General features: G+C 49.8%; 1 protein-coding gene across 1 annotated transcript in view; it reads right to left on the reverse strand.

The window, feature by feature from the left end:
• LOC119974779 (seizure 6-like protein) overlaps nucleotides 1-26,316 on the reverse strand; it is a 398,298-nt gene that overhangs the window by 58,233 nt on the left and 313,749 nt on the right. The window contains exon 10 of the mRNA XM_038814062.1: nucleotides 125-321. Coding sequence (XP_038669990.1) covers nucleotides 125-321 — 197 coding nt within the window. The remainder of the gene's footprint in view (nucleotides 1-124; nucleotides 322-26,316) is intronic.

The following is a 26,316-nucleotide window of genomic DNA, read 5'->3' on the forward strand; positions in this document are numbered from 1 at the left end:
CTTTAGCTTGCCATCCACTTTTTAGTCAAGCCGCTGTGACGTGACTTGGAGCACTGTCCTACATTGAAAGAAAGTTGCCGTAATGCTAACTTATCAGCTTTTTCAGAAACAGAATGCTACTCACCGTAATAATTCATGATAAATCCCTGGCCCTTTCCAAAAATCAAGCCAGCTGGATCCGAGTGGAATCTGACAGTGAGGTCAGAGGTTGTGGAGTATACTTTTAACGGGGCATTGCTTCCAACGTATTGTCCGAGAATCCTCACGGTTAAGTCATCTCCGTCGTACAGGGATAATATGTCACTGTTTGTGAGGTTCAGGCTGGGCAAGAGGAAGAAGAAGAAAGTGACAATTAACACCCACAATTTGTACTCTTATTTCCCCTCTCTCGGTCCTGACGTCATTGCTAATAGTGGGATTTTAGTTGCATGGGCAAGAACCAACCTCCAGAACCGCTTGTGTTGTGTTCTTCTGTTTATCACGATCATATCAGTCATACAACAAGGATTGGGAAATCAATAATGCTCACCCACAACAATCGTGATCAACCTCAACTCATATCGAACGTCCATAGTTTCTGGTTTCCCTCACACTTGGCACTGCTTTAACCCTTACACTCACATCTTGCAGCTTTTAAAAAAATATATTTAAAATTAATTTATGGGATGTGGTTACACCAGTATTTACTGCCCATCCCGAGTTGCCCTTCAGAAGGTGGTGGTGAGTTGCCTCCTTGAACCGTTGCAGCCCTTGAAGTTTAGGTACACCGACTGTGCTGTTAGGGAGGGAGCTCCAGGATGTTGCCCCAGCAACAGTGAAGGAACGGCGATATATTTCCAAGTCAGGATGGTGAGTGACTTGGAGGGGAACCTCCAGGTGGTGGGGTTCCCAGGTATCTGCTGCTCTTGTCCTTCTAGATGGTAGTGGCCTTGGGTTTGGAAGGTGCTGTCGAAGGAACTGTGATGAGTTACTGCAGAGCATCTTGTAGATGGTACACAAGACTGCCGCTGTTCGTCGGGTGGTGGAGGGTTTGAATGTTTGTGGAAGGAGGAGAAATCAAGCGGACTGCTTTGTTCTGGATGGTGTCGAGCTTCTTGAGTGTTGTTGGAGCAGCGCTCATCCAGGCAAGTGGAGAGTATTCCATCACGCTCCTGACTTGTGCCTTGTTGATGGTGAACAGCTTTGTGGGGGGGGGGGGGGGGGGGGGGGGGTGTTGGTTGTAGGGGATTCAGTGATGGTAATGCCATTGAATGTCAAGGGGCAATGGTGAGATCCTCTCTTGTACGAGATGGTCATTGCCTGACACTTCTGTGGCACAAATGTAGCTTGCCACTTGTCAGCCCAAGCCTGGATATTGTCCAGGTCTTTTTACTGCATTTGGCTATGAACTGCTTCATTATCTGAGGAGTTGCAAATGATGCTGAACATTGTGCAGTCATCGGCAAACATCCCACTTTTGACCGTATGATGGAAGGGAGGTAATTGATGAAGCAGCTGAAGATGGTTGGGCCGAGGACACTACTCTGAGGAACTGCTGCCATGATGTCCTGGAGCTGAGATGATTGGCCTCCAACCCCCACAGCCATCTTCCTTTGTGCCAGGTATGACTCCAACCAGCGGAGAGATTTCCTCCTGATTTCCATTGATTCCAGTTTCACTAGGGCTCGTTGATGACATAATCAGTCAAATGCTGCCTTGATGTCAAGGGCAGTCACTCTCACCTCACCTCTGGCATTCAGCTCTTTTGTCCATGTTTGAACCAAGGCTGGAATGAGGTCGGGAGTTGAGTGATGCTGGCAGAAACTAAACTGAGCGTCCATGAGCAGGTTATTGCTGAATAAGTGCTGTTTGATAGCACTGTTGCTGACTCCTTACATCACTTTTCTGATGATGGAGAGTAGACTGAGGGTGGTAATTGGCTGGGACGGATTTGTCCTGTTTCATGAGTACAGGACACACCAGGACAATTTTCCACATTGCCGGGTAGATGCCAGTGTTGTAGCTGTACTGGAACAGCTTGGCTAGGGGTGTGGCAAATTCTGGAGCACAAGCCTTCAGCTAGCACACACGATTCAAGCAAGGCCGCCACATGACCTAAACACACAGCACGACACTCAGTGAAACACTTCCCTCCCTAGTGCAAGGTAGCTCATAAATTAAGGTTCTTAAGTGGAGGGGGAACTGGCAGGTTTGCTGATACAGCCACTACGTTAAGATATTGAAACTGAACTGGGGATAGCTTAGAAGTGGAAATTGCATGCAATGACACACTGGACACAGGTACGCTGCAGATGTGAGCATGTTGCTCACGAGTGCGTGGGTTGTGCACCAGAATATCCAAACATATGTTCAGCAGTTAACCCTAGTAGCCACCCTTTGGTTTGTAAGTGCAGATGGTAGAGCAGACGGCGGCAGAATGAAGGCGGCAGGGCTGCTGCCAGAATACCGAGCTCTGATCTGCATGATGCACTAAGGCTGGTTGCACACCAGCTGGATGTTGGGAAAGTGGGCTCTGTGGTGATCCACCATGTAATTGTGTGTGTGCCTGTATTAGGGGATGTACAGCAGTACCTGTATTACAGGTTCGTCGGTAGCCCCTGCCGGCTAGCTCCGCCCACAAGGAGCCGTATAAATATGTACGAGTTCTCCTGAGCAGCCATTCTACCAGCTGCAGTCGGAGGATAAATATCTAACTGTAATAAAGCCTCTCTTGTACCCATTCGTGTCTTTAGTACAATTGAAAGCGCTTCAGGCTCCTTCTCAGCTGTCATAGATTCTTCAATCTATACGTGACGCCAGCAAAGGCAATATATTTGTCGTCAATAAAAGCCAAAACCAAATGATGGTGGGCGTCCGAAATAAAATCAGAAAATGCCGGAAAAAAGCTCAGCGGGTCTGGCCGCACCTGTGAAGGGAGAAACAGAGCTCACGTTTTGAGTCAGACCAGGCTCAAATCGTTTGGGGTGATTTTCACCCGTGTTGGCCGTCAGCGAGAACAGCGACGCGGGTTGAAAGCGCTGCGAGAATCAGGAAATGTGATTCTTGCCGGGGAGAATGCGTTTTCCGATTTTCCACGTCCCTCGCCGCTGCTGGATCGAGCAACAGTGTTGATGGTGGTGAATGGTTGGGGGGTGGGGGGGGAAGCCCCGATACTGATGGGGGTGCATGGTTGGGGGGGGGGGGGAGCCCCGATACTGATGGGGGTGAATGGTTGGGGGGGGGGGGGAGCCCCGATACTGATGGTGGTGAATGGTTGGGGGGGGGGGGGGAGCCCCGATACTGATGGTGGTGAATGGTTGGGGGGGGGGGTGGGGGTGGGAGCCCCGATACTGATGGTGGTGAATGGTTGAGGGGGGGGGGTGTGGGAGCCCCGATACTGATGGTGGTGAATGGTGGTTGGGTCGGGGGTGAGAACCCCGGTGCTGATGGTAGTGAATGGTTGGGGGGGGGGGGGGTAGGGGGGTGAGAGCCCCGATGCTGATGGTGGTGAATGGTTGGGGGGGGGGGGAGGGGGGGGTGAGAGCCCCAATGCTGATGGTGGTGAATGGTTGGGGGGGGGTGGGTGGGAGCCCTGATACTGATGGTGGTGAATGGTTGGGTGGGGGGGGGGAGGGGGGGGGAACCCCGGTGCTGATGGGGGTGAATGGTTGGGGGCGGGGGGGGGGGTGAGAGCCCCGATACTGATGGTGGTGAATGGGGGTGGGGGGGTGAGAGCCCCGATACTGATGGGGGGAATGGTTGGGGGGGGGGGGGGGTTGGGAGCCCCGATACTGATGGTGGTGAATGGTTGGGTGGGGGGGAGGGGGGGAACCCCGGTGCTGATGGGGGTGAATGGTTGGGGGCCGGGGGGTGAGAACCCCGATACTGATGGGGGGAATGGTTGGGGGGGGGGGAGAGCCCCGATACTGATGGTGGTGAATGGGGGTGGGGGGGGGGGGGGGTGAGAGCCCCGATACTGATGGGGGGAATGGTTGGGGGGGTTGGGAGCCCCGATACTGATGGTGGTGAATGATTGGGTCGGGGGTGGGAGCCACGGTGCTGATGTTGCGGGGTGCGTTGGATGCGGGGCTGGCAATAAGCGCCTCTGATGTTGATGCTTGTGGTGTGGGGGTGGGGGGGGCCATGAGAACCCCGTGTTGACGGGAGTGTATGGTTGGGAGGAGGGTGAACTCTTGGTGCTGATGCTTGGGGACGGGTGGGATATCCGATACTTCTGGTGGAGATTCCCCCATGTCCGTGGGCGATGGCTGGGGAGGGGGTTTCCTTCTGTGCTGATGAGTGATCCCTGTGGAGATGACCTTGCCGTCTCGCTCCAGCCCCGCCTCGCCATTGAAGTTTGTTTTCAGAATGGTTCAAACTCTGGTGCAGCTGGGGGGGGGGGCTTCACGGCAGGCTTCAGTGGGGTTTCCCACTGAAAGCACCTGGCGCCTTCGGAAAACCGATGGGCGGGGGTGGCGCTGCCGGTGGGAAATGAGAATCCCAACGACCGGAGAATTCCAGCCCATATGCCCACTTTGCCAGAATGGTCCCACGGATGATAGAATTTAGCTACAAGCTTAGGTTGCAGAAGCTGGCGCTGTTCTTCTGGAAGCAAAGGGCATTGTGGGGAGATCTGATAGAGGTATTCAAACTTAGGACAGGTTCAGATGCGATAGGTAAAGAAAAGCTGTTCTCATTAGCTGATGGCGCAGTTGCTCAAAGACACAGACTTAAGATATCGGGCAAGAGAGGTGTGTGGAGGGCAACTTTTTTATGTAGTAGGGAGTCATGACCTGGAGCTCGCTGCCCTTGAGGGTGGTGGAAGCTGAAATAATAAATGATTTCAAAAGGAAATTACGTAGGCATTTGAGGAAAATAAATGCACTCGGCTAGTACATTTGGGGCAGCACAGTAGCACAAGTGGAGAGCACTGTGGCTTCACAGCGCCAGGATCCCAGGTTCGATTCCCCGCTGGGTCACTGTCTGTGCGGAGTCTGCACGTTCTCCCTGTGTCTGCGTGGGTTTCCTCCGGGTGCTCCGGTTTCCTCCCACAATACAAACACGTGCATGTTAGGTGGATTGGCCATGCTAAATTGCTCCTTAGTAAGGAGGGATTGTAGAGTTATAGGATAGGGTGGAGGTGAGGGATTAAGTGGGTTGGTGCAGACTCGATGGGCCAAATGGCCTCCTTCTGCACTGTATGTTCTATGTTGTTCTACAAGGTTTGAGCAGAGGAATGGAACTGCCAGCTGCCAGAGGGCTGGCATAGATTTGATGGGCCAAACGATCTGCTCTGTTCCATTGTGACACTATTATGCAACACTGGAGGGAGAGGTGGGAGATACTGCACATATCACCTGCCCCATCCTGGAAGGAGCCTGAAGCACAGTAGTCCATGGTCACTCATACAACCACTGGCAATGCCACCCTTACCCTGCTCTGAGGCTGCAGTTGTAGCTGCGGCAGGTGGCAGGTTTCAGTCGGCACCTGCTTAACTGAGGCGAAAATGTCTCACACATTTGTTCCTTCCTGAGGCTGAGGAAACAGGATTGCTCCGGAACTCTCTGGGTTAATATGGCCTCCTGTTCAGAGGCCCACCACAAACCACCCGCTCCAGCATCTTGTCTTCCTCTGCATTGAATTATCACGTTCCCCTGGCTTGCTGTAAGCCAAGGAGGATGTAAACCATTGCATCCAGGTCTGGGAGCCAATTGGCTGTGCAGAAACCTTGAAGTTAGGACACAGCCTTTGAGCACTTGTCACAACCTCCACTGCATTCAAAGCTGAGTAAGGTAGATTTAGGGAATCAATGAGTTATGGAGTGGGGGGGGATTAGGTAGCGGTTCAAACAGGGAAGTGGAGTTAAAGCACAGTCAGATCAGCCAGGATGTTATTGAATGGCAGTGCAGCCTCGATGGGCTGAATGGCCCACTCTTGCTCCCATTTCTTATGATCTTAAGCTTTATTTCTCTCTGTGTCTTTCTGTGCATTCGGTTTCCTGTGGGTTCAATTGGAAGCACGTTTGGCAAACTCTTCTGTGTCATGTTCTGTAGACTGGCCGAAGTGATTGATGAACTGCAGAACATTTAGTTTAAATAATTTATTGTAAAATAACCACGTGATAAGATAACTAGGATAAATAAAATAATAAACTACTAACACTAATTAACTATTGTGGAACTACTGCAAAATACGTCGATCCTCCAACATAACCTACTCCCAACTCCGAGACCACAGAGTCAAGTGATGGGCTTACACCGCCACCTAGTGGTCAGAAGTCATGCATAACATTATGTACAAACCTGCCTCATGCATATCATCACATTCTGAACCAACCCTCTCCACAGGGACAGGGGCAGGAGCCTGGGACAGTGCGAAATGCAATAGTACCCTCACGAGATTGAGCAACTGATTAATGGTTAGCTGAATTAAATTGTCTTTTCCCCTTTGGCCGATTGCTCCTGATTTGAAGAAAATGACCAGGCGTTGGTCGCACGGGTCAGCCAGCTCACATCATGATGCCTTTATACCGCATCACAATACACTATAACACAACCAGGCTTGCTGGCTTACTGAACTCATTCTATACAGCAGGCCAAGGGACAAGGCTGTTGGCAGTTCCACGATAAAATATATATTTTCTCTGCTGGTCCGTTTCATCAGACCATAAGACATAGGAGCAGAATTAGGCCATTCAGCCCATCGTCTCTGCTCCGCCATTCAGTCATGGCTGATATTTTTCTCATCCCCATTCTCCTGCCTTCTCCCCATAACCCCTGATCCCCTTATTGATCAAGAACCTATCTATCTCTGTCTTAAAGACACTCAGCGATTTGGCCTCCACAGCCAATACTGGCCTCTTGCACGTCCCCGGTTTTCATGACCATTGAGGGCCACCTCTTCAGCTGCCTCAACCCAAGCTCGCGAATTCCCTCCTTCAACGTCTCCGCCTCTGTGGCGATTTCTATCAGCTGCATGCAGATTTTGTGCATCAACTGGGATTCTACTTATCAAAAGTCACAGGCTGGGGACTGCGGTTCTCTGGTAAGGAGGCGACTGTTTCTGATGTGCATCTCTGTAAATAAATGCTGAGAAAACATTGGCTCCAGTTCTGTTCTTCATCAACTGGCTCTTTAATACAAAAGAAAGGCAAAAGACTGCGGGTGCGGGAAATCTTCAATTAAAAACAGAAAATTCTGCAAAAGGTAATTCTCAGCATTCTCTGTTTTTATTATGGCTTTTTAATCTTCTCCATTTCTCTGCCCCCCTTTTAAAACCTGCTGCCTGATCAACTGTTGTCCCGACGCCCCCTCGTGTATCTTCTTCTGTGACTCATTTTGTTTGCTAATTGCTTTGGGATATTTTACTGCGTTCGAGGTGATATGTAAATATAAAGTTGTTTACTTCCACAAGTACCAATGCCTGTAGGAGAACTGCAGATCAGGAGTCAACAGTACCAACGCAAGGTCAAACCACCTTAATTGTGGGGAGGATTGGAGAGTTCGGGGCGGGAGGTGGGGTGCGGTGGTGGCTGGAGGAGTTTACGAGCATCAGTTCCAAATTTAAACAATTGCAAAGATACAAGCCCAGCGTAAGGTCACAAACAGTTGGCAAAAATGCCACCTTCCTCAATATCAGATTATAGTTATCAAGCGTTAAACGCAATGAGCACAGGCAACTGTCTCAACAACTCGGGGATGTGTAAAGCCTTTTTCTCCCAGGTTGGATTACACATTGCAATTCATGTAAACGTAGTTGTTTTCAATACAAGCGCGATCAAAAGGATGCAAATCCCTTATCCCTTGTGAGTTTAAGGGAGGCTGCATGCTTTGGTATTTAATCTGCTCCATTAACCATCTCGTCCAAGAAAAGGCCGCACTGTTAAAAGTAAAAATGCTCCTCACCTTTAGGTCTTTTCCCAATAACTTTAAATCGGAGCCCACTGACTGCTGAGGCATCTCTTGCCTCTGGAATCCATTTCTCCTTTATTTACAGCACAAATATTTCTCATATCTACAGACCATCAATATGAAATACTTCTCACCGAGAAGTTCAATAGGGTATTCCGCAGTAACCTCTTTACCCAGAGAGCTGGGAGATTGTGGAACTCGCTACCACAGGGAGTGGTTGAAAGGTGTGGCTTAGACGCATTGAAGGGGGAACTAGACAAGCACACGAGGGGGCAGAGATTAGGGAGTTACAATGGGAGACTTAGAGATGAGCAAAGATGAGAGGAGGCTCGAGTGGAGCATAAACACCAGCGTACACTAGTGGGGCTGAATGGCCTCTTCCTGTGCCATATATCCTACGTAATTTTGAACACCTCAATTAATCCTTCCCTAAACTCCTCTGCTCCCGAGGAGAACAATTCCCGCTTTACCGGTCTTTTTCTAAATTATTTTGTGGACGCCAGCAATTATTGCCCATCCCTGTTGCCCTTGGAAAATGGTGCTGAGCCCCTTCGAGAACTGCTACAGTCTATCTGGTGTAGTTACTCATGAAGTGTTGTTAGGGAGGGAGTCCCAGGTTTTTGACCCAGCTGCAGTGAAGGAACAGCAATCGAGTTACAGGTCAGGATGACGCATGACTTGGAGAGGAACTTGCAGGTGGTGATGCTCCCATGTTTCGCCCATTCCGCCATTCTCCTTCTAAGCTTCAGAGGTTGCAGGTTTGGAAGGTGCCGTTGAACTTGGTGAGTTACTGCAGTGCACCTTGTAGATGGGACGCAGGGCTGCGACTGTGAGTTGGTAGTGGACGGCATGAATGCTTAAGGTGGTGGCTGAGGTGCCGATGAAGCAGGCTGCTTTGTCCCGGGTGGTGTTGGGGGCAGGGTGCTTTCAATGGGCCCAGGGACACTGTAAAGGATGTTCAGCCCCCTTGTCCAACCCCAGCCCACAAGCTAAAGCAGCCAGGCTTCACACATTGCGTAGGCCTTCCACTGCTGCCTGTAAAATACGGGTGGGCCTGGAGTGAGGCCTTTACATGACCATTAATTGACCACTTAAGGGCCTCACTATGCCCAAGGGCGAGCGGTTTACCTGATGTCTCCCCTGTAACCTGTAAAATTTCAGACAAGTTGGGAGCGCACAGATAGGCAGCGGGCAGGACACCCACTGCACTTTACATATCCTCTTGTTTTCAATCCCACTGGTGGGGGGGAAACACAAACTACCTCTTTGTGTGAGCTACCGGCCAAAGGGTAGCTCTTTCACCTCGGAGTCGAAACGTTGTGGGTTCAAGTCCAACTGAAGAGACTTCAGCACAAAAATCTAGGATTACAATCCAGGGGAGTGCGGAGGGAGTACTGCACAGCTGGAGGTGCCTTCTATCAGATGAGATGTTAACCTGAAGGCCCTATCTGCTCTCTCAGGAAGATGCTAATGTTCCCGGGCACGATTGCGAAAAAGATGCAGTGGAGATCTCCCGGTGTCCTGTCGGATATTTATCCCTCAATCAACATCACATCAATATAAACAGATGGTCATTATCTCATTGCTGTTATTTTTGGGACCTTGCTGTGCGAAAATCACATTACAGCAGTGATTATACAGAAATATATTTCATTGGCTGCATAGTGCTTTGGGACATCTTGAGATTGTGAAAGATGCTACATAAATACAAGCCTTTTCTCTTTTGTAAGTATAACCTTCTTGCATTTGTGTTCTATTGGGATAACCTTAACTGCTCCCTCCTCCCTACCCCACCCCCCCAAAATGATCAGGTTGAGTCGGATTGGGAATTTAAAATAGAAACAGCACGCCCCATCCAGATGTTTCTAAAGAGGAGCACTTAATTTCAGTGAAACTGACCTTCACATACTCCCACAAGGGAACTGACACAACAAGTACCAGCCAATGCCACAAGACGTTGAATGATCTAATTGGCACAGGTAAGGTAACTCTTCGCCCACTTAAAAAAATTTTTTTTAGAGTATCCAATTCATTTTTTCCAATTAAGAGGGCAATTTAGCGTGGCCAATCCACCTACCCTGCACATCTTTGGGTTGTGGGGGCGAAACCCACGCAAACACGGGGAGAATGTGCAAACTCCACACGGACAGTGACCCAGGGCTGGGATTCGAACCCGGGTCCTCAGCGCTGTAAGCAGCAATGCTAACCACTGTGCAACCGTGCTGCCCTCTTCGCCCACTCTTGCTATTCTTTCCTGGATTCCAATACACTCAATATTCTCCAAAATGCAAAGCTGGGCAATTAACCCTTCACAATGCGCCCTGATTGAAGGTGGCACGAACAGTAGCTTTTACGGTAGATGTGGCGCTAGTTGTTCAGACACAGTGCCCGTGCCAGGTTAGCAGTTGCACACCTGCACAGTTACCATGGCACCTGCCTCTCCTCGGGACCCAATCTTCGGTGATCGTGATCCCTTCCTTGCCCTTGGCTCCTGCCTGATTTACAGCCTCTTAAAAACTGGTGGGTTGAGTCTTGTAAATGGTCTGTTTTGTGCTTTTATTGAATGCAGCCAGCTGTTGTAACCTGCCTGAAAGGGCGGTGGAAGTAGATCCAACAGCAACTTTCAAGGGAATTGGTTAAGAGCTTGAAATGGGAGAAGGGGTTGCAGAGTTTGGGGTGGAGTGCAGTGGGACTAACTGGATATCTCCTTTTGATGGGGCAGCCACAGGTATAAAATATTTCTTTATATGCTGTATGCTTCTAAGGGATGATGACTGCCAGAATGGTTGGCAAAACAAAACAAAATCTCTCTCCACCCCCCTGCCCCTCGCCATGAGTATTGCCATGGGATCAAATATATATTCTTTTTTCAATCCTATAAGGCTTTTTAGTCGTGTTAAACAAATGGAACAAAACATTAATTGTCTCCCTCAATCAATACCTAAACCCTAGTCAAATGTGGCACCGTGCCCCCTATCACAGGGCAGGTGGATAAAAGTTTTCTCAAAGGGGTAGCTTTTAAGAAGTGTCTTAAAGGAAGGAAAGAAGGCAGAGAGGTGAATGGTGGGAGCTCCACAATTTAGGGCTCAGGCAGCTGAAGGCCACCTTGATTAAAATCAGGGCTGCTCAAGAGGCTGGAAGTAGAGAAGCAGATACCTCGGAGGGTTGCAGGGATGGAGGAGATGAAAAAGACACGAGGCGAAATTTGTTGCTTGGGCCGGAAAAATGGAGTGCAGCCCGCTGGCTGCGTGATGGGGTTTCCTGGCATATTATTTGACACTTTGGATGCTGGTGAGCTGGGCCCGAGTGAGATTTTTTTAAAGATCAAAGGGCACACCAATTTCATTTTTTAAAGAAAAGAATACACCACGGACACCCACCCCACCCACATATGGAACTTCCACGTCCCCCTCATTTACATTCAAGTAAATGTGAGTGTAAGTCGGGATCCCTGTTACATCATTGGCGGAGGTGGGCTGGGGGAGGAACAGAGGCAATCGAGCGGGGAAATCCTGCCGGCGTAAAAGCCGTTTTCGGTCTCCCACTCGATTCTCCTCCTCTTCCGCCCCCCCCCCCCCCTCCCCACTGGAAATGGGGGGTAGAAAATCCCCTCCATGGGTTGGAATTTTCAGATTGTACCATGGGCGATCCATTCAAACGTCAATTGACCTGGATGTTCCCGCCGGAGGAAAGGGGCCGGAACGTTCCGACCAGAGCGTGGTCAGGCCCTGGAGAGATTTTAAAACAAGGTTTTGAATTTTATCAGAATTGTGGCATTGTCAGGCACCACTGTGGGTCAGCGGGCACGGTGGGCACTGTGGGTCAGCAGGCACTGTGGGTCAGCGGGCACTGTGGGTCAGCGGGCACTGTGGGTCAGTGGGCACTGTGGGTCAGCGGGCACGGTGGGCACTGTGGGTCAGCGGGCACTGTGGGTCAGTGGGCACTGTAGGTCAGCGGGCACGGTGGGCACTGTGGGTCAGCAGGCACTGTGGGTCAGCGGGCACTGTGGGTCAGCGGGCACGGTGGGCACTGTGGGTCAGCGGGCACTGTGGGTCAGCGGGCACTGTGGGTCAGTGGGCACTGTGGGTCAGCGGGCACGGTGGGCACTGTGGGTCAGCGGGCACTGTGGGTCAGCGGGCACTGTGGGTCAGTGGGCACGGTGGGCACTGTGGGTCAGCGGGCACTGTGGGTCAGCGGGCACGGTGGGCACTGTGGGTCAGCGGGCACTGTCGGTCAGCGGGCACGGTGGGTCCGTGAGCATGGGGGGGGAGTGGCGGGGGGGGGGGGTGTGAGTGTAATTTGTTGCAAGTTATGATACGAGCAGCAGAGTTTTGGATGGCTAGGCCGGAATTCTCTGGCCGTTCGCTGGCGACGGGATTTCCTGCTGCCTCCAGCAGCTCACTCCCGCTCGCGGCTTTCCCAGCGGATTGGGGTGGCTTCAATGAGAATTCCCATTGACAACGGCTGGAGCATAGAATCCCACTGCCGGGAAACCGGGGTTGGGTGGCCGGACAACCTGGCCCCCAACGTTTATCGGGCGGCAAGGTAGCACAGTAGTTAGCACTGTTGCTTCACAGCGCCAGGGTCCCGGGCTCGATTCCTGGCTTGAGTCACTGTCTGTGCGGAGTCTGCACGTTCTCCCCGTGTCTGTCTGGGTTTCCTCCGGGTGCTCTGGTTTCCTCCCACAAGTAACGAAAGACGTGCTGTCAGGTGAATTGGACGCTCTGAATTCTCCCTCTGTGTACCCGAACAGGCGCCGGAATGTGGTGACTAGGGGCTTTTCACAGTAACTTAATTCCAGTGTTGCGCTTCCGGTGGCGTTTGTGAGCGGGTCGGCTGCATCGAGACGAGATCCCGCCGGTGGCCACTATTTGCGGTGCTTTCGGGGTTTCCCCGATTCTTCGTTCTCCCCTCCGAGTATAGTCGGACATTGGAGCCGTCCCGGAGCGTGGCCGGATTGAAAACCGGCGAGAAACCCCACTCGGGTGTCGGGTGGCTGGAGCTGAGGCGTCGGGCACAGCGCACACGGTGGTCGGAGCAGCGGGGGCCGGAGCCAAATGGAGGACAAAGCGGCAGGCCCAAAGCCAGGGTCCGATGTAGGCGAAATGTTCCACATCTGGTGGCAACTGCCTAGAATGTTTTAAGAAGATTGAAGTCTGGTCCCAGGGGAATTCTTGAGGAATACAAAAAAGAAGAGAAAGAAGTTTTAAAGAAAGTTTGTGGATTTTTTCTTCTTTTTCTTGAAAGAAGAATTTTTTGTTTTTCTTTTCCAAAAAAGATTGAAGAAGGAAATAAGGAAAAAAAAGGAAAAATAATAAGTTCTAAAGGATGTGAAAAGCAGCGTCGAAGAAGGGAGGAAACGCAGGCTCGCCGTTGAATGAGAGGACCAGCAAAAACACTGACAAGATGGCGGATGCTGGACCGTATGGTGGGGACGCTCTGCTTACGGTGGAGAAGATGACCGAGGTGATGGCTGTGGAGCTGGAGAAGCAGTTTGCGAGGCACATGGAGGTTTTGAGGAAGGAGATGGCGGTCGCACTGAAGTCATTGGTGGAGGAGGCAATCGCCCCGGTGAGGGTAGCTGTGGCAAAGGCATCGGCCGAAGTGAGAAACCAGGGCGAGAAGATGGAGGAAGTGGAGGAGGCCATGTCGCAGCACAGCGAACAGCTCACCTCAATGGGGGACAAGCTGCAGAGGGTGGTGGAGGTCAATAGAGGACTCCGAGCAAAGCTCAAGGACTTGGAGAACCACTCGAGGTGGCCCAATCTGAGAATTGTGGGCTTGCCCGAAGGGGCAGAGGGCTCAAGGCCAACAGAGTACTTCGCTTAGAGGTTGGCGGAGTTGATGGGAGAGGGTGAGAACTCCTCCCAGTGTGAGCTGGACCGAGCTCATTGGTCATTAAGGTCATTAAGGCCGAAGCTCAAAGTGAATGAGCTGCCAAAAGCAGTAATTATCTGCTTCCATAAATACCACATGAAGGAAAAGGTGTTAAGATGGGCGAGGCAGAAGTGAGAGGGGTAGTGGGCTGGTGCTAGAGTTCGGATATACCAGGACTTGATGGCGGAGTTGCAAAAAGACGAGCGGCGTTCGGGCGAGTGAAGGCGGCACTGTACCACAAGGGGGTGCGATTTGGTAAGGTACACGGCGAAGCTGAGGGTGACGTATAACGGCAAAGATTTTTATTTCGAAACAGTGGAGGCGGCTGAGGCATTCGGGAAGGCAGAAGGCTTGGGACAGACATGAGGAGCGGAGCTGGAAGAGAGTCTGTGGACTGTGATTGGGGAGCTGGAAAATGTATAAATGCTATAACTTTCTTTTCATTGACGTGCATTGTAATTTACTTCACTTTACATTGTTCGAGTTCAACTTATTGGTTGGGTTGATTGGCATTCTGCGTTACGGCGGTTATATCTTATTTTAGTGAATTGTATGGGTTGGATTGTTGTTTTTTTTCCCCTGGGACTGGGTGGGAGGGGACGGTATACTTTGCCGAGAAGGTTGGGGGGGGGGGGGGGGGGGGGGGGGGAGAGCCACCCGCGATAGCTAACTAAAGTCGGCTGGTGAACGGAGGTGAGGTGAGGTGAGAGGAGTGCTGTGGACATTGGAGCCTGGTTGGCAGGTTTTGATGGGCCCACGTGGTGAGCAACGGGGGGAGGAAGGGATCGATGCTGGGAGATGTTTTTTCGAGAGGAAATATAGGGGGGACTTTGGGAGGGGGGGAAGGGGTTCGATTTTAATAATGGATAGGGGCGGGTCAGGCTCCTGGGGCAGGGCCCACTGGTGTGCTGATGGTGGATAAGAAGTGTGGGGGGGGGTGGTGAGAGACCCCAGTTAGGACAGTCACGTGGAACGTGAGGGGGTTAGGAGGTCCGGTCAAGAGGTCAAAAGTGCTTGCGCATCTACAAAGTTTGAAGGCCGATGTAGGAGACTCATTTGAGGGTGAAGGACCAGGTGAGACTTAAAAAGGGCTGGGTTAGTCAGGTGTTTCACTCTGGATTTGACGGAAGGGCTTGAGGGGTAGCGGTAATGGTCAGCAAAAGAGTACGCTTCCAGATGGAGAAGGTGGTGGCAGATCAGAGGGGGATAGTTATGTGATTGTGACAGGGGGCCTGTAGGGGAGGTTAGTGGTGCTGTTAAGTGTATACAGTCCCAATTGGGACAATGTGGAATTCGCAAAGAAGGTGTTTGCGGCCATCCACGACTTGGACACACACAAACTGATAGTGAGGGGGGGGGGGTCTGGAACTTGGGGCTGGAGCCAAGGTTGGACAGGTCACGTTCGCTGGTCCCATCAGGGGGGACAAAGGTGCTGGCTGGGCTAATGGTGGAAATGGGAGGGGTGGACCCTTGGAGGTTTCTGCACCCGAGGGAAAGGGAGTACTCGTTTTTCTCTGCAGCCCATAAGGTATACTCGCGGATCGACCTTTTCGTGGTGGGGAAGGCTTTGCTGGCTGGGGTTAAGGGATCGGAATACTCGGCAATTGTAGTATCAGATTATGCTCTGCATTGGGTGGACATGGCACTGGAGTAGGGGGTAGCGCAGAGGCCGGGGTGGAAATTAGATGTGGGACTTTGTGGGACCAAGGATTCTGTGACAAAATTGAAAAGGTAATTGAGGAATATATTGGTTTCAACTGTACGGGTGAGGTGTTGAAGGCAGTTGTCTGGGAGGCTCTAAAGGCTGTGGTGAGGGATGAGGTGATCTCGTTTAAGGCCAGGGTGGACAAAGAAGAGAGTTTGGAGCGGCAGAGGGTAATAGATGAGATGTTGGAGGTAGATAGGAGTTATGCAGAAGATGGGGACCCAGCGAAGTTGGAAAAGAGGAAGGAACTACAGGTGAGCTTTGACCGACTATCTACCAGGAAGGCGATGCGCCAACTGAGGCGAGCAAGGGGTGCAGTTTATAAGCATGGAGATAAGGCGTATGTTAGCAGGTCAGCTCTGGAGGGAGGCAGCGGTAAGGGAAATTGTTCAGGTGAGGGATAGGGCAGGGAAGTTGGTGGAGGCTCCGGATCTGATTAACAAGGTCTTTGAGGAATTTAATGAGAGGTTGTACAGGTCAGAGCCACCTGGGGGAGACTGGGAGATGCAGGAATTTCTAGATGGGTTGGAGTACGTGAGGTTAGGGGAGGGGGACAGGGTTACATTGGAAGGAGCGATAGTGGAGCAGGAGATAAAAGATGCGATTGGGAGAATGCATTCGGGAAAGGTGGCAAGTCCGGATGGGTTTCCAGTGGAATATTATAAAAAATTCAAGGATAAGCTGGCACCCCTGATGGTGGGGATGTTTGAAGAGGCGATAGGGAAGTGGGTGTTGCCACAAACATTGGGGCAGGCATGGATTTTCTTGTTGCTAAAAAAAGATAAGGATCCGAAGGAGTGTGGGTCGTATAGGCCCATAGGTCGTATAGGGGCTGGTTTAGCTCACAAGGCTAATCGCTGGCTTTTAAAGCAGACCAAGCAGGCCAGCAGCACGGTTCGATTCCCGTACCAGCCTCCCCGGACAGGCGCCGGAATGTGGCGACTAGGGGCTTTTCACAGTAACTTCATTGAAGCCTACTCGTGACAATAAGCGATTTTCATTTTCATATCACTTTTAAACGTGGACGCAAAGATATTGGTGAAGATACTGGCGGGTAGGCTGGAGGAGTGCCTCCCGAAGGTGATAGGTGAAGATCAGATGGGGTTCATGAGAGGGAGGCAGCTCTTTTCAAACGTCAGAAGGGTATTGAACGTGGTTATGGCACCGGCGGAGGGTAAGGAAACGGAGGTGGTTGTGGTATTGGATGCTGAGAAGGCGTTTATTTTTCAATGTCTGCTGATTTTCCTGCCAAAGGCTTTTTTCAGAAAGATTGAGGGAATGATTATTTCGTTCATATGGGGAGGAAAGTGGCCAGAGTTAGAAAGGTGCTGCTACAGAGGGGAAGGCAGACAGGGGGTGTGGGTCTTCCGAACCTGATGTATTACTACTGGGCGGCAAATGTGGAGAAGGTGCGTATCTGGGTCAGAGTGGTTGATTCCCAGTGGGTCAGAATGGAGGAGAGTTTGTGCAGGTTGATGTACCATCAATTGGACGCGAGACACGATGAAGATCCAAACTGTGGCTTTAATCAGCTAGTTGTTAGCCCGGTGGTCGACTACAGAGAAAGGCCGACCGCCGGGAAACCTGGGTACTTGTACCCCGCCTCGGAGGCGGGGTCTACTTGCCTCTCGACCAATTGGTGAGCAGTCACATGACTACCCCAGCCAATCAGACGAGAGGCACATGACCAGCCAGAGCCAATGGAAAACCAATGCTCTGCACCAATGGCAGTGCTCCCACTCATATCACCACACAGGTGATTGGGATTGAAAGCATGAGCAACGGCCCCGCTCCCGATAGCCCCGGGGAAATACTCAGGGAGTCCGTTAATAATAGCTTCACTGAGAATTTGGAGGCAGTTTCGCCAACACTTCGGATTGGGGCAGGGTCAAGGGAAATGCCGATTCGGGGGAACCACAGATTTGAGCCAGTGAGGTGGGATGGAAATTTTCAGAAATGGGAGGAGAAGACGATTAAGACACGAAAAGATTTGTTTCTTCGGGGTTCGTTTGCAGGATAGAAGGAGTTGGAAGCGAAGTATGGGCTGGAGCAGCGGGGAAATGTTTAGATACATGCAGGTTCGAGATTTTGCCAGAAAGGAGGTACAGAGCTTCCCGGTGGAGCCGGCCTCCACATTGCTGAAGGAGGTGCTGACGACAGGGGGACTGGAGAAGGGGGTAGTGTCGGCAGTTTACGGGGCTATTTTGGAAGAGGAGAAGGCACCACTGGAAGGTATCAAAGCAAAGTGGGAGGATTTTTTGGGAGACCGTATGGAGGACGGGTTCTGGTGTGAGGTGCTCCGGAGAGTGAACAACTCCACCTTGTGTGCGAGGTTGGGGCTGATACAGCTGAAGGTGGTATACAGAGCACACCTCATGAGGGCGAGGATGAGCCAATTCTTTGAAGGACTAGAAGATGTGTGTGAGCGTTGCCCGGGGGGGGGGGGGCTTAATCACGTTCATATGTTTTGGTCCTGTCCAAAGCTAGAGGATTACTGGAAGGAGGTTTTTCGGGTAATTTCTAAAGTGGTGCACGTGAAACTGGACCCGGCCCTCGAGAGGCCTTATTCAGGGCATCGGGCCAGCCGGGGTTGGAAATGGGTCTGAAGGCAGATGTTGTAGCCTTTGCCTCATTGATTGCCCGAAGGCTACAACAAGAACAACCTCTCCACCCTGTGCCCTGGCGTGGCGGGGGGACCTGTTGGAATTCTTGACTCTTGAGAAGGTTAAGTTTGTACTGAGGGGAAGGATGGAGGGGTTCTACAATTCATGGGCGTTATTCATTATGCACTTTCAAGAACTGGATAACATCGAACATTAGTTGGGGGGATGGGTGGGAGGGTTGGGGGGCTGTGTGTGTTAATGGCGACTATGGGTGATTCAGTCCAAAGATGTGCAGGTTGGGTGGATTGGCCACGAAAAATTGCCCTTAGTGTCCAAAATTCTATGATTAACCTAGGACAAAAGTTCGACACAACATCGTGGGCCGAAGGGCCTGTTCTGTGCTGTATTTCTCTATCTCTATTCCTGATTCCTTTTTGTCATTTGGTTGTGTAAACATGCGGGCTAATGTTTGGGGGTTTGGTGAGAGGATGGGATCGTTGTTGTTGATGTGGGGATTGACATATTTGTTATTGTTGGTGGGTATAAATTTGGGAGAAAATGTGAAAAAGGAGAATAAAAATATTTTTTTAAAAAACTTTGTGGAGTGTTAATGTAAGCCTACATTTGACACTAATCAAAGATTATCATTATTATGGAAGGTAGAATATGGGAGGCCGGCTGGGAGTGCATTGGAATAATCAAATCCCAAGGGTACGGATGAGGGTCACCGCAGCAGTAGAACGGAGGGAGGGGTGGAGGTGGAAATAGGCAGTCTTAGTGACAGTGCGGGTATGTGCTTGAAATATGGCACTGGGTTTGGGAACAGATCGGCTCTGCCTGAGATAGTTGTCAGGGAGTTGAATCTTGAATTGGTGGCACGGGGGCAGATTGTGTGGCTGGAACTGACAACAATGAATTCAATCTTTCCAACATTTAATTGGAGAAACCGTCTGCTCATTTGGCTGTTTAGCACAGGGCTAAATCGCTAGTTTGAAAGCAGACCAAGGCAGGCCAGCAGCACGGTTCAATTCCCGTTCCAGCCTCCCCGGACAGGCGCCGGAATGTGGCGACTAGGGGCTTTTCACAGTAACTTCATTTGAAGCCTACTCGTGACAATAAGCGATTTTCGTTTCATTTCTTTCATTTCATTGGATGCCTGACAAGCAGTGCGACAGTTTAAAGAACCACACCAATTGAGCTGTTTCTGTTTTTATTTCCAATTTCCAGTGTATTGCTTTTCGTTTGTAATGTTTACACCGCTGGCTTGGAAGACGAGAATAAATTGCGGCAAAATTCTATTTCTCCTCAGCTGTATATGCTGCATTACAATTGTTAAGTGGGGTATTTAACCATTAGCTGTCAAGCCAAATTTGCTCAGCTTCTGGTCTGTGTTGCATTTCACTGGGTATCTAATTCAATAGGAAGACAGAGCAGATTGATCTACCACTATTCATTAGATTTCACATCAATTAACCAACATCAGGGGAAGCTCTGAGCACCAGTTCATCGTGAAGTCTGGCTGTAATGGTCCCGTTTGTCACTACCATCTCTCTGCAATCTCACAGCAGCTTGCATTCACGTTGAATCTTTTAAGTAGGAAAATATCCCAAGACGTGACTGTTCCAATGCTCTGGTGGAGCTTGGATAGCTTGGATGTTATCCCGCACAATATTCCGTTAGCCCATTCACCCCGGATCACCGTTGGCTCCCAGTCTGGAAACATCCATTTGTATCCTTGGGGGCGATTCCCCGCCCGCGTTGTGCCTGCCACACATCCCACTATTCTCTGGGAATAGAGCCCCTAAATGGGTGGCGGGATTCTCCGATCCTGCACTGGATCGGAGAATCGCTGGGGGGGGGGGGGGGGAGTCGTGAATCCCTGCGACTGCGCTCCGACACCGGCCCGCCAATTCTCCGGTCTCGGCGCCGGTCGGGGGCCGCTCAACGTGGCCCCTCCGCCGATTCAACCCGTGCGATGGGCCGAGTGCCCGCCGAGTTCGGCCGAGTCCCGCCGGCGTCTTGTGTGGTCCTACGCGGCGGGAGCTGGGCGTTCTGGCTGTGGGAGGCGGCCGGGTGGGGGGGGTTCCTACTCTGGGTGGGGGGGGGGCCTCCACGGTGGCCTGGCCCGCTATCCCCTAGCCCTTATCCCAGTGGGAGCCTAGGTTCCTCCATGCCAGGCCGCTGTAGGTCTCTGCCATGTTGCGTCGGGGCCGGCGCGGAGATGGCAACCCATGCGCATGCGCAAATTTTCTCCGGCCATGGGGCGCATGCGCGACCCGCGCTGCTGGTGCTGATGCCCTATCGGCAGCTGGAGCTGCGTGAAGCCATCCAGTGTGGTGCTGGCCCTCTGTGTGGCGCAGGATCGCTGATCCGAGGGGCCCCAGGATTGGAGAACCCTGCCCAGGGTTTGCGCCGGCCGCTGAACAGATGCGATGCTGTTCCAGGTTTTAGCTGGAATCTCTTGGCTCCCAGAGTTCTCTACCCCGCTGGCGCAGCATGAATAGGGTGGAAATCATTACTCGTGGTCATCAATGGAGACCAGGCGTCACCATAGGACCATAGGACATAGGAGTAGAATTAGCCCACTCGGCCCATCAGGTCTGCTCCGCCATTCAATCATACGTGATATTTTTATCATCCACATTCTCCTGTCTTCTCCCCATAACCCCAAATCCCGTTATTGAACAAAAATCTAACTATCTTTGTTTTAAAAACACTCAGTGATTTGGCCTCCACAGCCTTCTGCAGCAAAGAGTTTCACAGATTCACCACCCTGTGGCTGAAGAAATTCCTCCTCATCTCTGTTTTAAAGGATCGTCCCTTCAGTCTGAGGCTGTGTCCTCTGGTTCTAGTTTTCCTACAAGTGGAAATATCCTCTCCACTTCCACTCTATCCAGGCCTCGCAGTATCCTGTAAGTTTCAATAAGGCCCCCCTCATCCTTCTAAACTCCAATGAGTACAGACCCAGAGTCCTCAACCGTTCCTCATACGACAAGCTCTTCATTTCAGGAATTATTCTTGTGAACCTCATCTGGACCCTTTCCAAGGCCAGCACATCCTTCCTTAGATACTGGGCCCAAAACAGCTCACAATACTCCAAATGGGGTCTGACCAAAGACTTATATAGCCTCAGAAATACATCCCTGGTCTTGTATTCTCGCCCTCTCGACATGAATGCGAACATTACATTTGCCTTCCTAACTGCCAGCTGAACTTGCACGTTAACCTGAAGAGAATCGTGAACAAGGACTCCCAAGTCCCTTTGTGTTTCTGATTTCCTAAGCTTCTTCCCATTTAGAAAATAGTCTATGCCTTTGTTTCTCCTTCCAAAGTGCATAACCTCACACTTTTCCATATTGTATTCCATCTGCCACTTCTTTGCCACCTCTCCTAGCCTGTCCAAATCCTGCTGCAGCCCCCTTGCTTCCTCAATAGTACCTGTCCCTTGTCATGAGAATGTCACTTTAAGAAATGTTTGGCTGCTCATGTTACTGAAAGTGATGTCAGAGTGTGGGTGGAGCTGAGCTCTGGCTCTGCTTTTTAGTTTCACTTTGAGAAAAGCTTGGTTGTTTTTTGGTTTTGTTTTATTGTTGGAGCTGAAGCCAGACAAAGCAGGTGTACTGCTGTTCTCTCTGCCATGAAAAGACTATCTCTTGATCATTTGGTGAATTCAGAATTATAAATGTTCTCAGTAGTGAATGTAAACCTGATGTGCTTCTGTCAAAAGGTGTTTCTTTTGTCTTCTGGATGTTGTTTGCGAAGTTATTAAGGATTACTTAGTGTTGTATTCTTTGGGGGTTGTATTTGAATTGATGGTTGCTAAGATGTTCACTGTATGTTTTAAAAAGGTTAACTTGAGTTCATAGAATAAACATTGTTTTGCTCTAAAAAATACTTTTCGATTTCTGCAGTACCACACCTGGAGATTGGGTCGTGTGCTCCCCATACCACAATGTATTAAAAGTTGTGGGTCAGGTGAACGCCATGGAACATTTTGAGGTTCTCTAAACCCTGGCCCATAACAAATTGGGGGCTCGAGGGGGATAAAAGTCTTGCTTTTCAGGTGTGGTATTCCACTCTAAGTGGGGAATGTGTTGTGGACAATGGCTCTTTCAGAGGCTCTGAAGTTTTTGGGGGTGGAGACGGTCACGCACAGTACCTTACGGACAGAGCCTAAAAGCAGACTGTTAGATTTGGCAAAAATATTGCAGTTAACATTACCTGACAAATACGAAAAGATGAGGTAATTATGGTGGTGGCTAAGCATTTAAAGTTGCCTGAGATACTGTTTGACTCATTGGAAATGACAAAAATTCAGTTACAAATTAAACAAATGGAACATGAGAAAGAATTAAAGCAGCTTGAATGCGAAAGAGAGAGAGGAAAAAGAGAGAGAAAGAGAGATACAGATCAGGGAGAAAGATAAAGAGAGAGAGTTTGAACTTCAGAAAATGGCCATGAAACATGACAGTCAGTTAAAATTGGCAGACGTAAAGGGAAACGTACAGTTAGATGATAGTGATGAGGATAGTGTGAAAGAGCGTCATAGTCGAAGGCGTAGTGGGGATCTATTTACATATGTCCAAGCATTGCCAAGGTTTGACGAGAAGGAGGTGGAAGCCTTTTTCATTTCATTTGAGAAGGTAGCTAAACAAATGAAGTGGCCACAGGACATGTGGGTATTACTGATTCAAACAAAGCTAGTGGGTAGGGCGAGTGAAGTGTTTGCATCACTATCAGAGAAGGTATCTGAGTCGTATGAGGAGGTGAAAAAAATCCATCTTAGGTGCATATGAACTAGTGCCTGAAGCCTACAGACAAAGGTTTAGAAATTTAAGGAAATAATTTGGTCAAACATACATGGAGTTTGAAAGGCTGAAACAGAGTAATTTTGAATGGTGGATAGGGGCTTCGAAAATAGACCAAACGTATGAAACTTTCAGAGAAATTATACTTTTGGGCGAGTTTAAAAATTCAACTCCTGATGTAGTGAGAACTCATGTGGAAGAGCAGAGGGTTAAAACTGCGAGATTAGCAGCAGAAATGGCAGATGATTGTGAATTGGTTCATAAAACAAAGCTTGGTTTCCGACATCAGTTTCAGCCAGTGAGGGATAGAAACTGGGGACATGAGAAATACTCAAGTGGTAAAAGTAAAGGTGACCTGATGGGAGATAATAAGGAAAGTATACGTCAGATTAAAAAGAAATTCAGGAGGGTGGAAGGGACATGAAAAATTTCAAATGTTTTCACTGTAATAAACTAGGCCATGTAACGTCACAGTATTGGCGGCTGAAAAAAAGCACTGGGAAGGCTGATGTGGGAAAACAGGATAAGACAGTGGGGATTGTTAAAGTGGTAAAGGAAAGCCCAAGTGAAGCAAAGGAGGTGCAAAAAATTGTACAGCCTGATCAAGAGGTAAAGAATAGGGGCTGTTTAGCTCACAGGGCCAATCACTGGCTTTGAAAGCAGACCAAGGCAAGTCAGCAGCACGGTTCGATTCCTGTAACAGCCTCCCCGAACAGGCGCCGGAATGTGGCAACTAGGGGCTTTTCACAGTAACTTCATTTGAAGCCTACTCGTGACAATAAGCGATTTTCATTTCATTTCATTTACTTGTGTGGGTAAAATTTACTCATGTGTATCAGGAGGAGCAGGTAAAGAAGTCCCAATTTTAAGAGATATGGGAGCAAGTCAATCTTTAATGGTAAGAGATGAGGAGTTATGTAGTGTGGGAAGAATGTTGCCAGAAAAGTTGGTAACATGTGGAATTCAGGGTGAGAGGAGTGTTCAATTATATAAGGTAAGGTTGGAAAGTCCAGTGAAGAGTGGTGAAGTGGTAGTAGGAGTAATAGAGAAATTATCTTGTCCAGGAATACAGTTTATCTTGGGTAATGATATGGCTGGATCGCAGGTGGGAGTGATGCCTACTGTAGCTGATAAGCCTGTGGAAAACCAGACAACTGAAGTGTTGAAGGACGAATATCCTGGGATTTTTCTGGATTGTGCAGTAACATTGTGTAGTGCTGACCATAAGACTATAAGACCATAAGACATAGGAGCAGAATTAGGCCACTTGGCCTATCGGGTCTGCTCTACCATTCAATCATGGCTGATATTTTCTCATCCCCATTCTCCTGCCTTCTCCCCATAACCCCTGATCCCCTTATTAATCAAGAACCTATCTATCTCTGTCTTAAAGACACTCAGTGAATTGGCTTCCACAGCCTTCTGTGGTAAAGAGTTCCACAGATTCACCACCCTCTGGCTGAAGAAATTCCTGCTCATCTCTGTTTTAAAGGATTGTCCCTTTAATCTGAGATGGTGTCCTCTGGTTCTCATTTTTCCTACAAGTGGAAACATCCTGTCCACGCCTACTCTATCCAGGTCTCGCAGAATCTTGTACTTTTCAATAAGATCCCCTCGTATCCTTCTAAACTCCAACAAGTACAGACCCAGAGTCCTCAAACGTTCCTCATACGACAAGTTCTTCATTCCAAGGATCATTCTTCTGAACCTCCTCTGAACGCTTTTCAAGGCCAGCACATCCTTCCTTAGATATGGGGCCCAAAACTGCTCATAATACTCCAAATGGGGTCTGACCAGAGCCTTATACAGCCTCAGAAGTACATCCCTGGTCTTGTATTCTAGCCCTCTTGGCATGATTGCTAACATTGCATTTGCCTTCCTAACTGCCAACTAAACCTGCACATTAACCTTAAGAGAATCGTGAACAAGGTCTCCCAAGTCCCTCTGTGTTTCTGCTTTCCGAAGCATTTTCCTATTTAGAAAATAGTCTATAGATTCCTCCTTCCAAAGTGCATAACCTCACACTTTTCCACATTGTATTTCATTTGCCACTTCATTGCCCACTCTCCTAGCTTGTCCAAGTCCTTCTGCAGCCCCCTTGCTTCCTCAATAATACCTGTTCCTCTACAGATCTTTGTATCATCTGCAAACTTAGCAACAATGCCTTCAGTTCCTTCTTCCAGATCATTAATGTATATTGTGAAAAGTTGTGGTCCCAGCACCGACCCCTGAGGCACACCACTAGTCACCGGCTGCCATCCTGAAAAAGACCCCTTTATGCCCACTCTTTGCCTTCTGCCAGTCAGCCAATCCTCTACTCAAGCAATGGGAATCTTATCGCTTTCTCTGCCGGGGACAACACTTGGAAACCTTTTGGGAAAATTCTGCTTCCATCCTTGTTTTGTAATCCCTCCTTGGCCTAACTGACCGTCTCTACCTCTGTAATCTCCACCATCCAGCCCCTCAGGTACCTCGGCACTCCCGTGACTCTGTCCTCTTGCTCCATATCGATGACCATGCTTTCAGCTGCGTGGGCCCGAATATGTGGAATTCCCTCACTAAACCTCACCGCCTCTCTCTACTGCTTCCAGGCACACCTGAAAACCTAACTCTTTGACCATCTACCCCAATACCTGCTTCTGTCGCTCCGTGCCACGTTTTCTTTGATTTAAGGCTCCTGTGTTAAAGGTGCTGTAGGAACCCAAGTAGTTCTGGTAATCAAAGAACAAAAATTCATACCAAACCAAGAGAAATATTAGGCGATTGTCTAAAAGATAGGGGCTGACATACCGCTGTGGAATCCCAGAATTTTCCGGCCGTTGGGCTTCTCTTTCCCAGCCGGCAGCGCAGCCTCGTCCACAGGTTTCTTGGCCGTGTGCGGTGGCTTCAATGGGAAACCCAATTGACCAGTGGTGGGAGTATAGAATCACGCCGCCGGCGAATGGTCTGCCGCCGGGAAACAGGCGGCTGGGGAACCAGAGAATGCAGGTCTATGGAGGATCTTAAAATATGAGAGATAAGTGGGGAGGCAGAGAGGTGTAAGGAGTGACATTCAGAGTTTAAGCCAGGGGGCTGAAGGCCCTCTACTGGTGGTAGAGTGAAGGGAGAGAGGGGGCGCAACATTTGCAAATATGTTTCCTGATGCTTTTTGTTCTCTCCCTATCCTTTCCCCTATGTGACTGTCACCTTCTCCAGCCACACTATTTTAGTTAAAAGGCTGAATTTTCCAAGTGGATGAGGAGGCAAACTGATGCGCGGTTCATGGCCACATGAGCTCAGAGGACAGAGATCTCTTCAGTCAGGAGCCCACCTTCAGGACGGAATGGATTTCAAAGGCCTACAGGTGCTGAGAGGAACAGGCAACATCATAATCATTTTTAAAGCAGCCAAGCGAGAAGGGGATGTATAGAAGGTTTGAGCGAGGATACAGATGT

Source organism: Scyliorhinus canicula, chromosome 1 (genome assembly GCF_902713615.1).
Source record: "Scyliorhinus canicula chromosome 1, sScyCan1.1, whole genome shotgun sequence".
Lineage (NCBI taxonomy): Eukaryota > Metazoa > Chordata > Chondrichthyes > Carcharhiniformes > Scyliorhinidae > Scyliorhinus > Scyliorhinus canicula.